General features: G+C 38.5%; 1 protein-coding gene across 2 annotated transcripts in view; it reads left to right on the top strand.

Moving 5' to 3' along the window:
• The window catches only part of celf6 (CUGBP Elav-like family member 6), a 260,186-nt gene that overhangs the window by 154,559 nt on the left and 86,895 nt on the right, over window positions 1–18,732 (top strand). For both annotated transcript variants that reach the window (XM_049473607.1, XM_049473606.1), the window contains exon 3: window positions 5,638–5,686. In XM_049473607.1, the coding sequence (XP_049329564.1) occupies window positions 5,638–5,686 (49 nt within the window). The remainder of the gene's footprint in view (window positions 1–5,637; window positions 5,687–18,732) is intronic.

Here is an 18,732-nt window from a genome sequence, read left to right as displayed (position 1 = left end):
ACAGTAATCTGCCCTTTAATCAGACATTTAAAGGGCGTTTTTTAAAATGTAAATAAGAGCGTTTTTTTTCTGGGATTAAACGTGTGAATTCAGCTGTAACTGGAAATATCTGCACTGCAAAACTGTGCTGGACTGAGGTGCACAGCTTTCCACACGTGTGCGTGGAATATACTCAAGAGGAAGATGGATGATCACAAGCCATCAAACCAAACTGAACTGCTTGAATTTTTGCACCAGGAGTAAAGCAGCATAAAGTTATCCAAAAGCAGTGTGTAAGACTGGTGGAGGAGAACATGATGCCAAGATGCATGAAAACTGTGAATAAAACCCAGGGTTATTCCACCAAATATTGATTTCTGAACTCTTAAAACTTTATGAATATGAACTTGTTCTCTTTGCATTATTTGAGGTCTGAAAGCTCTGCATCTTTTTTTGTTATTTCAGTCATTTCTCATTTTCTGTAAATAAATGCTCTAAATGACAATATTTTTATTTAGAATTTGGGAGAAATGTTGTCTGTAGTTTATAGAATAAAACAACAATGTTCATTTTACTTAAACATAAACCTATAAATAGCAGAATCAGAGAAACTGATTCAGAAACTGAAAAATGGTTGTACATCTTTATTTTGGATAAAGGCATCTGCCCATTGTAATGTAATGTATTGTAATGTATTCGTATCTATAGCTTTATACTTTACTAAGGCTCTTATGGGTGAATGCCATCAGATCCTTACAGCAATGTTCCAAAATCTAGTGTAAGGCCTTTGTGGAGGAGTAGAGGCTGTTACTGCAGTAAAACAAAAACAAACGTCCTGTTATTAGCCTTGATTTACAAAAGCAAATTTGGAGATGCATCTTTGTAGCTATCTACAAAGTTTTTGAAATACGGTATGAGTTTGGCAAACATTGCAAACACATTCTCACACACAAATGAAAAGTGATTCTAGTGTCTTTATATATATATATATATATATATATATATATATATATATATATATATATAAAACAGTATATCACTATTACTGAGAGAAAGAGGGAGAGAGAGAGAGAGAGAGAGAGAAAGGGAGATGCTGAATGGGAGCAGAAATAATAAAGCTCAGTGTGAGAAATAGAAAGCGATGTGTGCTCCCCTGGATAAAGTGCTATGAGTTGGGTATTTGTCAGCATTGATCAGGCCGTTAGGAGCGTCTTCACAGAGGCGTGTTGGTTTTGGGGGCCGCAGGGTGGAGGAGAGAGAGAGAGATGGAGGAGGGATGAGGTGTGGAGTTTTCTGTGGGGAGTAGAGCAGCACTGCAGGAGAGAAAAAGAGAAAGCACATCTCAGTCTACAGTGGGTGCGCTGTAGTGTGTCGTGTGTGTGTAGTGTGTGTGTAGTGTGTGTGTTGTGTGTGTAGTGTGTGTGTATAAGTATATGTGTTGTGTTGTACCCCTGGGGTAGAGCGGTGTGTCTTGCCCAGTCTCTGATGAATTCATCTAATTAACTGAGCCTTGATCTGCTGGCTAATCCTTTGCTCTGTAATAAGGGATTAAAATGCCGCTTAAACCACCTGCTGTTACTGAACTGCCAGACACTGGCTGTACACGTGCCTGAGCTCCTCATCCGCGAGTGCACACACACACACACACACACACACAGACCTGTGCTGTATTCTGTATCGTGTTTCGTCTAATGTTTGCAACTTTATCATACAAAAAAGCATTATTTTTTATATTAGGATTATATGTTATGTTATAGTCATAGTCTGGAAATTTTATTTATAGCTATGGCATGTGATATGAAGGTTCGTTTAGTATTGACTTTAGAGTTATATACTTCATATAGTTATAACTTATAATGCTTAAATGGTCTCAGGTTGCTGGGCTTGTAAAAATAATAGAAAATTTACTGATTCACAAAGAAGAGAATTTTCCACGCATTTAAATATCCATTTAATCAAGACAAGAAAGACAATAACTAAAGTTATATGCTTTATAAAAAACACATTGTTAAATACATTTTTAATATTACAGTTTACATATTATCTGTGGTCTGTTACACCACTACTCACAAGATAACACCTCACTTACCTCACCACAGCTTACAAAAGCAATTACACTTCTGGATCAATTTACTGAACACACTGATTCACTAACGTTTGTATTAATATTTACTTCATTATTTTATTCAGTACAGAAAAAAGAACTGTGCAGATGTTTACAGTCATTTTGTTTCCTGTAGAGGATTAGAGACAGAATGTGTCATTTAATAAGGGCTGCCCAAACCATGAGACTATTTAACTATATCTATATGATATATTTTAATTATGTAATTGCTAATATTTAATCTACTACTGTAACTGTATACTTAAAGTAAGTCAAACCAGTATAATGAATTTAACCCTTTCAGACCCTGCATTCATTGCAGTTCACTTCACTCAGATTGAGAGATATTATTCATCAGAATTTATTAGCCAATCAAACATCAGATTAGCTCCGCCCTCTGCATTGGAAAACTAAAAATCTGCCCACTAAAGTAAAGCATGGTAGCATCCCAGAGTAAACAGCTTTTCACAACAATGTTATTAGTTTTTTATTATTTTTTTATTTTTTACTGATCTGATTGAAAAAAAAAACTATATAAATATATATTAGAATGTGTGTGTCGAATAAAAATAAAATAAAAACAATATCTGTTAACACTCAATAACAAAAATAACAAAAAATAACAGTATTACACAAATGACTCCACTTCAATAAAAAACAAAACACAAATATTATGTTTGTTTTTTATTTTATTGTTTTTATTATTTTTATTTTTATTTGTTTTTTACTGAATCCTGTTTAGGAGTGCATTACAGGCAGAAAGTAGCATCCTTATATTTTTTCATCATTTATAGAACAAAAGTTAGGTCATAAAGGGTTAAGTTACAAGCAGATTTGCCAATATGATCGGGAGATCGCCAGTTTGAATCCTTGTCATGCAGCTTGCCATCAGCTGCTGGAGCCCTGAGAGAGCACAATTGGTCTTGCTCTCTCTGGGTGGGTACAGTAGATGGTGCTCTGTCTTTCCCTTCATAACTCCTAGGGTGAGACTGCATCTGTGAGCTGATGTATCAGAACCGAGTCGCTGCGCTTTCCTCCGAGCGTTAGCGCTGTGATGCTACTTGGCAATGCTGCATCCGCAGCAGTTTGAAAAGAGGTGGAGTCTGATTTACATGTATCAGTGGAAGCATGTGTTAGTCTTCACCCTCCTGGTGTGTTGGGGCATCACTAGTGATAGGGGGAGTCCTAATGAGTGAGTTGGGTAACTGGCCGTGTAAAATGGGGAGAAAATGGGAAAAATAAATAAATAAAACAATAAAAAAAAAATTCTAAGCAGATAATATTATTATTAATAAGATGAATTCACTGTATGATGCCTTATAAGAATTAGAAATGTGTGGGAATGTAATAATAACAGAGTCTTATATTTTGATGTGATCATATAAAGGGATGTACTGCGTTAGAGCTCTAATGTGAAGCTGTGATTGGCTGGGGTCTGAGGGTAAACTGTGGCGGGGGGGTGAAGGTGTAGCTGGGCGTTGGCTGGCAGGAGGCGGGCGGGGTAGTGGGGAAAGTTTTTGTCACACTTGCTAAAAGAGGACATTAAAGTGGGACAGGGGAGGGTGGAGAGGGGGGCACGGCGTCGCTGGTGGTGGTGGTGGAGGGGGGTGGTGTTGTGTGTTGTGTGTTGGTGAAAAATTGTAGTTTTTCTTTAACCTCATTGGGTACACAGTGAAAAAGGGGGAACGGGCAGAAGGGAAGACGCCGTGTGCCAATTCGCTGGACCAACGGGATGCCAGCCCATTCTGCCCCGTTGCTTAGCAACTCGTAGTGTACCCTAGGCAGCTTAATGACTCTTGTTGCCGCGGCGACTCAGAGGATTCTAACGGGGCAGATTCTGGGGGGACGACGACCAATCGTGTGAGATTGGAGCGGTGAGACAGACTAATCAGCATATAGAGCCCAGTGACCTTAAACGAACCCCAGCTAAATGACCCGAGTCTTGGTATAGATATTTATATATATATACGTATATATATACGTATATATATATATATATATATATATATATATATATATATACGTGTATATAAATACACACACACACACGCACACACACACTGTAGCAGTGAAAAGTTTGGACATACCTGGAGTTCCTGGAGGTGCTGATCAAAAGTTGCTGCTTTTCCAGCTCATCCCAATTAAATCACCTCAAATCACCATCTCAGTTCATCAGCTTTAGATCAAGAGATTAATGTGGAGGATTATACAACAGCTAGTTTCAACCTCACAATCTGATTGGTTGAGAAGTGTTGCCCTTACTCGGCAACGCTCCCGCAGAGTGATACAGATTACCACAAATATCAGTACGGCCTTCTCATGCTAAATCTGTATCACTCCGCGGACGCGTTGCCGAGTAACGGCATATTTATACACACAAGGCATTTTAGTATTATTGCCTCCAGCAGCAGCAGCATTAGCATTAGCTTAGCACAGGCTAGTACCCAGCTAAATCACACTCGCCCACAGCCCGCTCTGCTGGCTCGTCAATCCATCAGTTACCTCAGCCACAGTCTGATAACCAGAACTGTAACCGGCTAAGCTAAGCTAAAGCAAGCTATGCTAACCAACACCACCCAGCAAACAGGCAGAAATGCTCTCAAACGTGCAGCTTTCACCTGAAGACGACTCCTCTGTGCAGGAGAGGAGAGTTTCAGTGTTATTTCACGCTCCTAACATTTACTTACCCCCTTAATACCCAAATTTAATTTCAAGCTAACATATAAACTATACGCCGTTTTGTAGTTACAGTTCTGTTACAGTTCACTTGTTGTGGAACTACTTTTTGGCCGAAGCACAGTCCGTATTAAAAAGCATATACATTATCAATTTTTTGAGGGTCTTTTATTTTCTTTATTTATTTTGTAAAAAAAAAAAAACTGTTGTATAAAAGCAATAGAGATTGTGTTCTATTGCTTAACTAACACTGTATTTGTTTTCATGTCTGCAATATTAATATACACTGTAGAGAATAAATTAAATAAAGAAATAAAGACAAATATTGAATAAGTGGTACTGGCAATTGAATAATGGTACTGGACATTGCTCTTATTGCACAGTGATATATTTCACAATAACTTTGTGCACATTATTATTAATAGTAGTAGTAGTATTTGTGATACAGCTGACCTAGCTTATGATGCATCTTTGAAAATATAGTACATGGTTATATGTATAAGTACATCCCAAAATATACATAACTAAGTTAAATAAGAATTTACTATAATATATTTTCAGTATATATTATTGTTTTTAGTGTGGGGATAGGTTGTGTTTGGCCGCACAAATATCATCAGGTTTAAAGTAAACTGTTCATTCTGGAGAGACAGATCTGGAAGAATTAAACGTGTGAGAGTGGAGTTTGAGTGTGTGTGTTTTTCTTAATATAGTGAACCTTTTTTACAGTCTTGGGACACAAACTCTGAAGGAGACAAAGCACATTTTACTCACACCAAACTTACTATGCTAATCTCTCTCTCTCTCTCTCTCTCTCTCTCTCTCTCTCTCTCTCTCTCTCTCTCTCTCTCTCTCTCTCTCTCTCTCTCTCTTTACAGATGAACCGGCCCATCCAGGTGAAGCCAGCAGACAGCGAAGGACGGGGAGGTAATTAACCTTCTTTTACATACATGAACGAACACACACACACACACACACACACACACACCTTCCTAAAACATGCCCACGTGAACAGTATGCCGTGTGTGTGGAGTGGCATTAATATAGGTCAAACTCCTCTGTTGACTCTCCATCTGTCTGGGCCTTCCTGGTTCACTGTCACTCGCTCCGGATCAAAGACACTTCAGGACTTTTTCTCCTTCATGTCTCCGGACTTCCCCGCGTTTAAAACACAGCCAGAGCACAGCGTCTCAACACTGTCACACACTAACACCAACATACTGCTAAAGAACAGAGCACAGGTACAGAGAGAGGAGATTTACAGGGCATGAAAATCTATTTAACAGATGAAATTATAACACAGATACAAATAAATCAAATCCTGAGAAACATTACTGCCATTAATCCATCACCAGCAACTCCTGACCCTAAACACAGTTAAAATTAGCTACAGAAAACCCTTTCTCCCAAATACTCTCGAATTAAAGCACTCTAAAGTTTTCTTTAGAGAACTGTGTGCCACAGTTTACTGCCCTGAATAGCTTCTGCAGTTTAATTATTCAAAGAACTATTTTAATAGGATGTACGAAGAACAAAACATTTACATAATATACAATACCAGTCAAAAATTGAATATAGTATTTTTCAATAGCACAAACAACTCCTAAAGACCACAACTTTACGTAATATAGAATTTAGTTTTTTTGTGATATGATAATTAATGTCATATCAGTAATATATTTCAGTCATGTGTAGATTATTGCAGTTAAAACTGTAGAAAAACGTGCTATTTATCCTAAAACATGGAACTCATCTCTGTGGGGATGCACCTGGAATATATTTATATAATATATTAAAAACAAATAGTTTTATCAATTATTAATATAAATTTGAGGTTTAAAAAGGTTTAATTGCTAAAATATCAAACAATATCAAATTAACATAACTTTTTTTTCCCACAGCATAGTTTTTTAAATATTCTACAAACACAGTGTAAAGATCTATTTTTTAAGATTTATTCTGAATAAACACATATAATTTACTCTGGATTTTTGCACATATATGGAGGAATGTCTTTTTCAGTACATTCTTTGATGTGTGTGTGGAGGAGGCAGTGCTGCCACATTAAGTTAAAAATAAATAATAATAATAATAATAATAATAATAATAATAATAATAATAATAATAATAATAAATTATATTTGAGCTATTGTATTTTTTTATCTTAATTTATTTTGCTATCATTTAAAAAACTAAAAACATGGATAAAAAAGGATAACCCTGCCCCTTTTAGAAAGTAACCATTGACATCAGTGTCATCACAAACAAAAGGGACTGAAGTCACTTACGCTGCATGTTCAGCATAAAATACTATTGATTTCATTTAATATTTCTTATATTGTTGTGGCTGGACAGGACTCAAATCAAATACTTTATAAAAAAAGTAGGGATACAGTGGGTAGTCAAAATAAGCAGGGTCAACACTGGTAAACAGCAGCCAGGGATGATAAACATACCATAAACGACAATCACTCCAGGGATCATACACAAAGAGATGGTATCATAGAGCAGGCAAAAATTAGGGTCGGAAATACAAAAAAAAGGTTGTAAGAGGAGAGCTAACACGGGCAAGGAATAAATGCTTTTAAATGTGGAGAACCATCAATACTCGGCGAGGAGTGAGTGAAGTGCAGGGGGGTGAACAGGTGAAATCAATACTCTGGTGATGAACTTTTTGGTAGTGGCATGTACAGTGTCATGTGAGTAAATACAGCAAAAGGGTCCTTTGTCCCAGACCAGTGCGTATATTTGTGCAGTGTAAAACTACTACACTGAACATGAAAAATCTGCCGCTGCACTTTCAATCGCATTGTTTTCAATCTAATGTGTAGCACAGATATCCATGCAGTCGCAGTATTAAACAGAGTTATGTGGACATGAGCAGTGAGTGCTTCACATACAGAGTGAAAACAGTAGGTTCATAGCTGTAATAATTATTTGTGTAATTAATCAGGTTAAACTGCACCTGAACAGCCATTTAGCTCAAACATGAGGAGTATATTTGATGGATGGGTTGCATAGTGACCAGATATTATTCTCACCACAAGGCTATGTGTGTTGAGGAGTTTCACTTCCTGGTGGAAGAAGCTGTTGCAGAGTCTGGTAGTGGAGGCACTGTGTGTTTAAGAGTCTGACTGCCTGGTGGATGTAGCTATTGCAAAGTCTGGTAGTGGAGGCTCTGTGTGTTGAGGAGTCTGACTGCCTGGTGGATGAAGCTGTTGCAGAGTCCGGTAGTAGAGGCTTGGTTGTTCCGGTATCTACTGCTGGACGGCATCAGAGCGAAGAGTCTGTGTGAGGGAAGGGTGGGGTCTTCCACAATGCTGATGGCTTTGCAGATGCAGCATCTGGTGTAGGTCTTTGTGATGGAGGGGAAAGAGAGGCTCTGATAATATTTTAAGCTGTCCTCAGTTCCCAAACCCTGCCGGTAATGCATATTTTTATGTCGCTGAACTGAGTTTAAAAACACTTTTCGGGGTATAACACACCAAATGAATGTAGGAAATTGCACTGTGCATTCTGTTGCTTTACATGCATTGTAATAAGCATGTAATAAAAGGATCATTGCCCTCGTGTATGAACTATAGAATCATGGGTTTGCTGCTGAACTGCAGGAGAGAAAAAAGAGAATGTCTTTAAGTTCCACAAACACTGTCAGAATCGCAGCAGTATTGGAGCTTTTCAGTAAGACTGAGTAGCGCTTGATGAATAGACTTTGTCCAGAATCTTTAATTGAATCATGCTCAGCCTCCTTAAAGGTGTAGTGGTTAAGATTTTTTCATTAAGATATCAGAGTGTAGTCGCCACAAATCAGCAGCTATCGGGACATTTTGTCATGCTGATGGAACTTCAGTAAATGCCAGACCTGTCTTCCCTGCCAAGCAAGTCTGTCTAACTACTGAGAGCAAAGTGATTTTCCAGCCCAGCAGTCTGCTCTGCTGATAAGCATTAGATAAAGATACAGAATTAAAATGTGAGTCTGAGTGCAAACAGACGTCCGCTGCGTGTTTGACTGGGCCGGGAGAGGTAGGAGCAGTCTGAACATTTCTCGTTCCACTGAATTCCTCAGGCGTTCTCAGAAGTGTGTCAGTCTTGTACTTTAATTGCACGCTTTAAAGTGATTTAGAGAGAGAATCTGGACTGGAAGGTTGCCAGATCTCACAGAGTGAGCTCTCATCAGTGGCACACTGAATCATTTTATAATAATGTTATTTTACAGCATTAGATTATTCTTGATACGGAACCCCACTGTTGTTGGGGGGTATAATGTTGCACAGTATGAACACTGTTTTGGCAGAAGTCATGGGACAGGAATAGGTTGGTTGTGAAGTAAGTGTTGCATTAGGAATCAGCTTAGGAACACACACACCTGTATAACTTGTAATGTGTAGAATCATGTGAATGAGGTTGAACACTTTTACTGTGGAATTTTAAAGATATCTGTAGAATGTTATAACCTCCAATGGATTTGGTATGTGCAGCTGTATTAATTATGAAAATTGCTTTTATTGTTAGTGTTTAAACAAAACAGTAAGTGTCTGTTATCTGAAGAAGTTATTAAAACTGTTGCGATCTGATCAAACCAGGTGAACTGCCTGACTGTTTATACGCTTTAAGAGACTGTTTTTTTTTTATATCGCCTTTACAATTAAGTATAATTAGACTGGGTAAAAAAAAATATGATAAAATATATATTATACCACAGTTAGTTCTGACCCTGCAATGTGATTGGCTGAGAGGCTTACTCCGCCACATACAGGTAACCTAGCAACGATGCAGCGATTACAAACCAAACAGCGCAGCTACAAACATGTTACAGCACGAACCTCAAATGTATTATTGCTTTTATAGCAGTAAAATTAAAATAAATATTTAGGGAACAGGCAATTGTACGTTGGGACAGTTTACACAAAGCTTCAGACTGCTTTCAGGACTCTGATCTGGTCTGGAGTTCTGGTGGATGGTAATGATCGTGAACGGTGGCCTCTGGCATCAAGTGTCCACCAATCCAACAAGTGCGATTTCTTCATTTAGTAACTCGTGCTGAAATCATCAATTATTTAACACACTAAGAAAAGTAAGTACAGATTTGTACTTAAAAGAGTACAAAGCTTGTCGCTGGGGCTGTACCTTATATTGAGGTACAAAAAAGTACCTTTCAGTGAAAGTCCTTTTTTGTACCCATGGTTTTTGTGCCAGTAAAGATTATAAAAATTATAAACATTATCATCAACTAAATATGGCTCAAAAACTTGATGATCCAAAATTGTCTGGCTTTCAAATAAAAAATGTGCAATTAAAATATATATTGTTTATTAGTACAGTGATACAGAATACTGAATGTACCCTTTGGCTGCAGGTTAAATGGTACAAATCTGTACTTATTGCTGTTAGAAATTACTTTGTACTTCAGAGGGAACAAATCTGACCCTGTAAAGACCAGTATTGTACCTTTGAGGGTACAATTATGAAGAGTGTACCTTTGAGTACAAAAAAGTACTCATATCGTACCTCTGTTTTTTAGAGTGAATGCAGTACGCCCCACACACATATTGTGCAGAACAGTGTAGCATTCTTTCATTTCATGGGACACAGCAATGTAACAGGACACAATACTAGTTTCTGTCCCATGACTTTTGGCATATTAATGTATTCCTTTAATTCTTCTAGCTCTCCAGTACTAGAAACATGTTAGTGACCACCCTAACATCTTAGCATTCACTAGATAAAACATAGCAACAATTTAGCAACCACCTAGCAATACCACCTGGAAACACATTAACCACTGACAGCACCTAATTCCTGCTTCACACTACACAATTTTAGCCTGATTTTTCAGTCGCCTACCTTTGATTGCCAAAGTCGCACAATCGTGTTGTATAAACTGCTGAAAAACACTTTGATGAGTCATCACAGGCTGGTCATCGATAAGACACAGACTCCCAGTAAATGTCTATCATGCTTAATATCTGATCTAGTCAATGACTGGGAGTCAAGAGCTGTTTCCCCTGTTATATGAGGAAATTACTCAGTTTCGAGGGAGCTTCCAAGTTTAAAGGGAGCTTGCAAATGACTGGTTGATAAACTGATGCTGGATTTACAGCTAGAATATGTGACCTTAAAACCTTAAATATTGCGTCTGTGGAACTGAAACAGTGGATATTGTTCTGTGTTGAAGACATAAGTACATATATATATATTTTTTATCATTTTTATTTCTATTTTTCTCCCATTTTTCTCCCCAATTTATTTGGACAATTGTCCCACCCATTAGCTATTGGGTATTATTCAGCTGTATAACCCAGAATCACTACTGATGCCACAACACCAGGAGTGTAAAAACCAGCACATGCCTCCTCTGATACATGCGAAGTCAGACTCTTTTTGAACTGCTGCTGATGCAGCATTGCTGAGTAGCATCACAGCACACTTTAAAGCCAGGCGGACACTGTGTGATTTTAGCCCGATTTTAAGCCCGATCTGGTCGGATGCGACTGAATTTCATGATCGGGCCGAAATTTAGCTTGATCGTGCGTCGTTTGTCGTGCAGTGTGAGAGGGGAAGCGATGTCCGATTAATTGCCCATACGAGCTGCGAATGAGCAGTCGGACGCGACCAGGGATTTCTGACATGCCAGAAATTTTGGTCGCTTGTCTCACAGTGTGAGCTGTTTTGCGGGCCGATTTCTTAACGTCACGACCCGTTTTCCCAAAAATCTGCACAGTAACTATAAATAATTATTAGTCATATTTATTTCTGTCAGTTATAAGGATTTATATTTATGTTCGGTACACAGACTTATAGCTTAATATAGCAGACACAGGCATTCAGCTGTTTAAGAATTTCAACAGATGCTTATTCTCAGTCAATAGCTGGAGTTTTTGAAAAGAAAAATTAAAAGAGAAAATATCTTTGACAAACATAAATTTATTTTATTTCACTTTGCTATTATATCTGAAAAATAAAGCACATTGTCAGCCTCTGGTGCTGCCCGTCAATTATATAAAACTTAAAACATGCACAGAAATATAAAGCTATATTTTATAATTCGTTTCTTTTCGCCAGGGCAAATTTATTAAAATTATAAATATGTTAATTTATTAATTAAAATCTCGTCCAGTGCTCCAGAATATTAGCCACGCAAAGCCAGCTTAGCGCAGCGCGTGGCATTGCGCGCGGCATTGCCCGCATAATAACCTCTGTCTTCTAAAATAAACGTTTTAATAAATAAGGTCGGAGAAGTGTAGTAAAATTAGTGCTATTAAACTTACTAAAGCTAATAAATGTACTAATAATTAATAAAGATAAATCAGACAAAATGCGCTGCGCCTCTCTCTCGCTCTCTTTTGCAGCGCGGAGCTGAATTCAGCGCGAGGCTACAGAAACTCAGTTCAGTTGAATAAAAATAAGTAAGGGCCTGTAAGTACAAGCAAAGGACCTGTAAGTAAATATAGTCAAATATAAAGAATAGTTTGAGGTTTTGGTGAGCTGTTTTCATGATTTGAAACTGAAACTAACTGAAACTTTGATTATTCTGCAGAAAGCCTGGGTTATTTTAAACGAAGTTTTAATGAGTTTATATTTTATATTTTTTATTTATTCATTTAAATTAGTTTTCTTCTTTTATTAATCAAATCATTAAATATATATCTTCATAAGATATAATTTTTTTTACCTTTTATGTCAATTTTTATGATCTTTTTTTTAAGGTCCTATTTTTCCTTTTTTACGTATATATTTTATTCGTCTATAATAAATGTCAGTTTTTATTCCTATTTTTTATACATATTTTTAATCCCTTTTAAACTGTTAATGCTCAGCGGCACTGTAAATGAGGGTCCCTATCCAGTGTGAATAATCAATTGCTTGTTTAATATTCAGTGTTGCAAAACCAGTTTTTACATAAACAATAAACAGAATAAAAAATAAAATTATTTTATTTTATTTAAGCTGCTGGTGTTTCTTTCGCAGCCTGACGCGCAGTCATTTTTCTATGCGCTCTCCTTCTGTAAAACGGACCACCCGTAGAGTCCACGTCGCCTCAGCCACCTGCGAGTCCATGTACGTCTCTTCCGTGGACTTTCAGCGCACAACAGGGCACAAATAAGCAAAGCTAAGCGCTTTCTTTTCCAAGGCTTTGTGTTGAAGCGAGAGTTTGTACGCAAAGAAAGCTCTGCCTACGGGCTGCATTTAGACGTGCAGTGTAAGCTCCCCCGTCGCAGCAGGTCAGTCGGACCATACAGTGTGTGCAGATGAATCGCAGGCGTTGTTCATACACGACAAACGATTCAAACGTGCAGTTTGAGCTTAACCAACACATCCAATCTCATCACATCCTGGCTCCAATTAGCAGTTCTGATACATCAGCTCACAGATGCCTTGTGCTGATCAACATGAACCTAGGAGTGTGAGAGGAAAGAGCGCCATCAACCCACCCAGAGAGAACAAGGCCAGTTGTGCAGCTGATGGCAAGCTGCATGACCGGGATTTAAACCAGCCTTCTCCCGATTTTAGTGATAGCTTTTTTTTCTGTAAGTAGATATTTCAGTGAAAAAAAGATTATTTATTCAGTGCTCTATATAAACCTATTAATTTTGGGCTCACTTCAGGTGTGTATTCTCCTCTCTAGAGATTCTCTGGCAACGACTGAATGACTAAAGGACTCACCTTACAGCACAAACACCTGATGAAGCAGGCATAAATAACTGCTTAGCAACACCTTAGCAGTTCTTTTGTCTTCGTCTGATGCGTCTTCATGTTCTTCTTCTAGTCTTTTTGTTGTAATTCTGATTCTTCTTCGTGTTTTTCTTGTGTTTGTTTGTCTTCTTGATCTTCTGCTATTTCATCATCTTTCTCTTCCACTACTTTCTGTATATAGTCTCCTGTTGAGGACCATGCTGAGGTTTGTTTTTGTACGCGTTTGGCTTGGATAAGCTCTGAGAATAGTGATGAGTGTGTGTGAATCTGACCGGCCTTTTCTTCACTCTAAACTCTATAACCTTATTTAACCTTATAACTTTTTTACAATCTGAAAATTGAAATCTCACAGGACACTTTGAGAAGCTGCCTGTTTCCTCTCTACTCCACTTAATAATTTCAGAACAGAAACAGGAATCAACCCAAATACTGCAGGTTTAAAAATAGACCTAAAAACTAGACAAACATAACGAAACTAAAGCTTTGAAGGACATAAACTGGTTTATTTGTAAAAAAAAAAAAAAAGATTTTTAAATGAAGTTCAGGAAAGAGCTGATTTTATGATTTTATTCATTATATTTAGAGAGTTGCAGATTTATTTGACTATTTTTCTATACTTTCTGTTACAATTACAATTATGATTTTCTCTAATGTTCCTTATCGTACATTTAAATCCTCATGATTTAGTGGTGTAATGTTATGCAGAAAATTTACAAAAATTTTGGCCTGTTAAAGGGTTTAATTAACCACCGTCTACAAACAGGCCAAAAGCAGTGATATGGCCTAGTCCTGAGCCAATCAGAATCCTCAGGGCTGTAAAGGAGGGAGGATAGATGGAGCCGTTATCAATTACCATTCTTTTCCCCTCTGTTTGATGAAAGGAGGGAGGAGAAATAGTGTGGAGACGGGAGAATGAAATACAGAGGGCTCCGGAGCCTCAGAAGAGTCAGACAGAGTCTTTAGACTATGTGTGTGTGTGTGTGTGTGTGTGTGTGTCAGTGCTAGTAAAGCTGAGTGAAATAGAGGGTCCTGGGCAGACTGGAAAGACATATTGAGAGATATTGAGTCCTTATGGTATCCAGAATTGAGCAGACAAAGCAGGGAAGTGAAAAACGTCTGTAGCTGAAAATAACTGCAGATTAACAGCTCAGTCTAAACGACAGACGGAGAGCAGCTACAGAAAAAGAGCTAAAAACTCCGGGAGAAAAGTGCAGACTGAGCACCTGAGTGTATTTCTTTATTAAAGCATCCTGACAGCATAAATAAATTACTTATTATTACATATATATATAATTATTATTTGCTCTTCGTGTGCATTATTTACTAGATTAAAGAGGGCCCTATTGTTCACACTGCTATCTTACACTCAACAGTCAACAGTCTATTTTCACATTTTACTCCTGTGCTTTTAAAATAGCGTCTGAGTTTAGAAATAAATCTACACTGATGGGTGTGGTGGTCTGGAAGTGAGGTGTGTTCAGGTTCATTTCTGGTGTGTTTTTATCTTGGCAGTGGAATCTAGACAACAGTCAATCATCAGAGTTCATTCTTATAGGTGCTCACAGCGTATGTACACTCCCCTCGTTAAACACACACACACACACACACACACACACACACACACACACACACACGGACGCACTGCAGAGCACAAACCCAACATTTAACTCAACAATAAACAGAATAAAGAGTAAAAGAACATTACTGTTCCCTTAAATGAGCTGCTTGTGTATCTTCACAGCATGATTGTGCAAACTGCAGCGCTGTTAAGATACGAACGCGCCAAAGTCAGAGCTCACCTGGCTCTTAAAGGGAATGACTACTGGCACACTGATTGGTTTATTTCACGTTACGTCTGAAACACACCCATGATTAATTAAAAGAATAAGTACATGCCTTTTGCACGTTTCGAGACGTGTAAAGCAAGCTAAATCAAGCTGCGTGGTGCGTAATTGACTGGTGTGCTATAGATCACTAAAATATTTCCCTTAATCTGTTTGTAGGCATAAGCTCCTAAGTGAATATTAGTAAATTTCAGATATTTTTTTTTTATTTTTTTTTGTATGTGACCAATGGTATTAGCAGTGTTAAATCCTGGTCAAAAAGCATCCATATATTTCTTAGTTTTAAGTTTTAAGGCTGGAGTCTCTAAGCCTCACTGCTGTCTGCCTTCCACAGACAGAACATGGAGGTAACACTCTTTACCCGATGACTTCAGCACCTCCAGAAACGGAGCCTCATTCATCACACAGACATCAGCAATTATCCATCATGGACAGCCACAGAGGGGTCTCTACTGTGGGCCTCAGAAGACATTAGGGCCCATTAGTGGGCTTAATACCGCCCCTCCAGCAGACACCCCTCATCCCACTCACTCTCTGTCCTGGAGACATGGCCCTCTCTGGGGAGGGACAGTGTGTGGAGAGATGATAAACGTATGAGTGATGAATGGTGAGGAATCCTTATCACGATTCCGGTCCTACATAATCATCCAGATAATCACCACTCACACAGTATGATTATCCAGCATATAAAAAAACTCTTATTTTACCAGAGGAGTTTATATAGCTTAATCCTTAAGGGGTCTTAACTGGTCAGTTTCTGTTGGATGGTAGTGTTAAACAACAGCTAACCATGATAACCATCAACCGCTGGCAGCTTCTCTAGGGGCGTCTGGAACAGACCATCACAGAGTGGATCTTCACTCACTTCACATTAAAACCACTTCACAAGAACTAGATTAGAACTGAGGTTCTATTACAGAACAAGCTTCATGTTCATCCCTCCACAAACATTACGTTTGACTGTGATTCCTGTAAACCTGTACTGGATTAAAATCATGGATCGTGCACCTGATAACTTAACATAACAGCAGTACCTGCCCAGAAAAACAACACAAATAAAAACATTTCCCTCAAACAGAGCTTAATTTAATAATGTCCAGGCCTTGTCCGGCCCACAATCTGGGATTTGTCCAGAATGATTGAACTAATAAGCTGCACAACAATCCCTTCCTGATCTGAGGAAACTAGTAGAAACTCCCAGAACAGAGACAGAAATTACTAATTACATTCTCACTAATCAGACACTTTGGACCGTTGTATTTTTGTTAGTTTTTTTTTTTACATTGGAGTATTAATAAAGAGTAAGAGAGGACAGAATAGAAGGTTTAATAGAAGGTTAGAATAGAAGGTTTTTCTTTTAATATAAGGTGTACCTTTTTTTGTATTTTATTTATTATTTGTATTGCGCTTAAAATCTTTACTTTTCCCAAAAATCGTCAGTGCGCCTTATGTATGAATTTTACCAGTCAGATTGTAAAGAGCAGTAAAGACACTCCCCTGAAGTACAGAGTTATACAGGAGTTTCAGTTTAGTGTCTCTAGCACCAGGGCTGGAGTAGCATTAGAATTAGCCGCTAATCATGCTGAGCGCTAACTGTTTAGCCATTTACAAGTGAGTTTTATTAGCCTGTAGCCTGTTCCTAACCCCGGCTAGCACTGTTGGAGCAGCATTAGCATTACCCGCTAACTGCACTAAGCGCTACATCTATTGCAGTTTAGAGGTGAGTGTTATTGGCCTGTAGCCTGCTGCTAACCCCAGCGAGCACTGCTGGAGCAGCATTAGCATTACCCGCTAGCTGCACTAAGCGCTACATCTTGTGCTGTTCGGAGGTGAGTATTATGAGCCTGTAGCCTGCTGCTAACCCCAGCTTGCACTGCTGGAGCAGCATTAGCATTACCCGCTAACTGCACTAAGCGCTACATCTTGTGCTGTTCGGAGGTGAGTATTATCAGCCTGTAGCCTGCTGCTAACCCCGAATAGCACTACTGGAGCAGCATTAGCATTACCCGCTAACTCCACTAAGCGCTACATCTATTGCAGTTTAGAGGTGAGTGTTATTGGCCTGTAGCCTGCTGCTAACCCCAGCGAGCACTGCTGGAGCAGCATTAGCATTACCCGCTAGCTGCACTAAGCGCTACATCTTGTGCTGTTCGGAGGTGAGTATTATCAGCCTGTAGCCTGCTTCTAACCCCGGCTAGCACTGCTGGAGCAGCATTAGCATTCCATTCCAATCGAACTGCATTAAGAGTACAAATGAATCACCATGAGTCCATTTTAACTTAACCAAGTAGTACAGTTGTGAAAACACCTTTAGACGACTTTCCAAGGCATTGATTGAAGCAACCTGAGAAGCACTAATCTAAATTTTTATTTGAATCTAATAAAGATCACTTGATGTTCTTTATAAGGTCATCGTTTGCTTTGCTTTATTTTGTTCTGTTTGGGATGATTTCTGTCCGAATCTGTTTTGACAAGTTAAGTCCATCATCTTTATTCTCTTTCTCTCTTTATCAGAACTCTCTGATTCCAATTCTCTGATATAAGAAATGCAAAAAAAAAAAAAAAAAAAAGCTGTCAACCGTTCAGCCCCAGTGTGGACAGGGCCTGAATAATGTGCATTCAAACCATTAAAGTGAGCCAATTTGCTTCAGCCCATACGAGGCAGTGAAGTGGCGCTATCTTCCTCACCCGGTGGCCGGGAGAGACAGAGATGAGGGAGAGATAGGTGAGTTTTAAAGGAGGTGTGGAAGTGGAACGGAGAGCGGGGGAAAGGCAGGAGGCAGGGTGGGAGAGATAAGGCAGAGGCAGGTAGAGTTTTGTGGAGTGAAGCAGGTGTAGTGAACGTGATCTGCAGGTATACTCTACACTGTACTGAGTGGAACTGTGTACACAGTCAAAGAGTAGTTAACTCAGATAATAAGAGTCAGTCTGATCCTGGAGTTTATCAGCTCTCTCAATGCTGTACGTTCTGTGTAGTATATAGACCTGCTGTGTTCTGTATCTGCTGTGTTCTGTATTTGTTAATAAATCTGAATTATACTGAAGCTTCACTTTACAAGCGTTATCTCAGATAGATGCATACAGCTTTTTCACACCATTTTTGTTATTGCAGGATAAAAAATAAAAAAAAGGAGCATTAATTAATGTCTGAAGCTACTGCCTGTTCCTAAATACACCAATAATTCAGTAACATGTTAACATTCGCTGTTAGAAATCACCTTATTATTTAACCATTTACAACGGCTTGCAAAAGTATTCATATGCACATCAATAAAACAGCTGAAGCTCAGTCAGGTTGGATGGAGAGCGTCTGTGAACAGGGATTTTTACATCTCGCCACAGAAGCTCAATGAGATTTAAGACTGGGTCATTCTGACACATGAATATTCTCTGATCTAAATCATTCCACTGAAGCTCTGGCTGTATGTTTAGGGT

Source organism: Astyanax mexicanus, unplaced genomic scaffold (assembly GCF_023375975.1).
Source record: "Astyanax mexicanus isolate ESR-SI-001 unplaced genomic scaffold, AstMex3_surface scaffold_40, whole genome shotgun sequence".
NCBI classification, from domain to species: domain Eukaryota; kingdom Metazoa; phylum Chordata; class Actinopteri; order Characiformes; family Acestrorhamphidae; genus Astyanax; species Astyanax mexicanus.
Note: the sequence above shows the minus strand (reverse complement) of the source record. Positions and strands in the feature narration are given on the sequence as shown.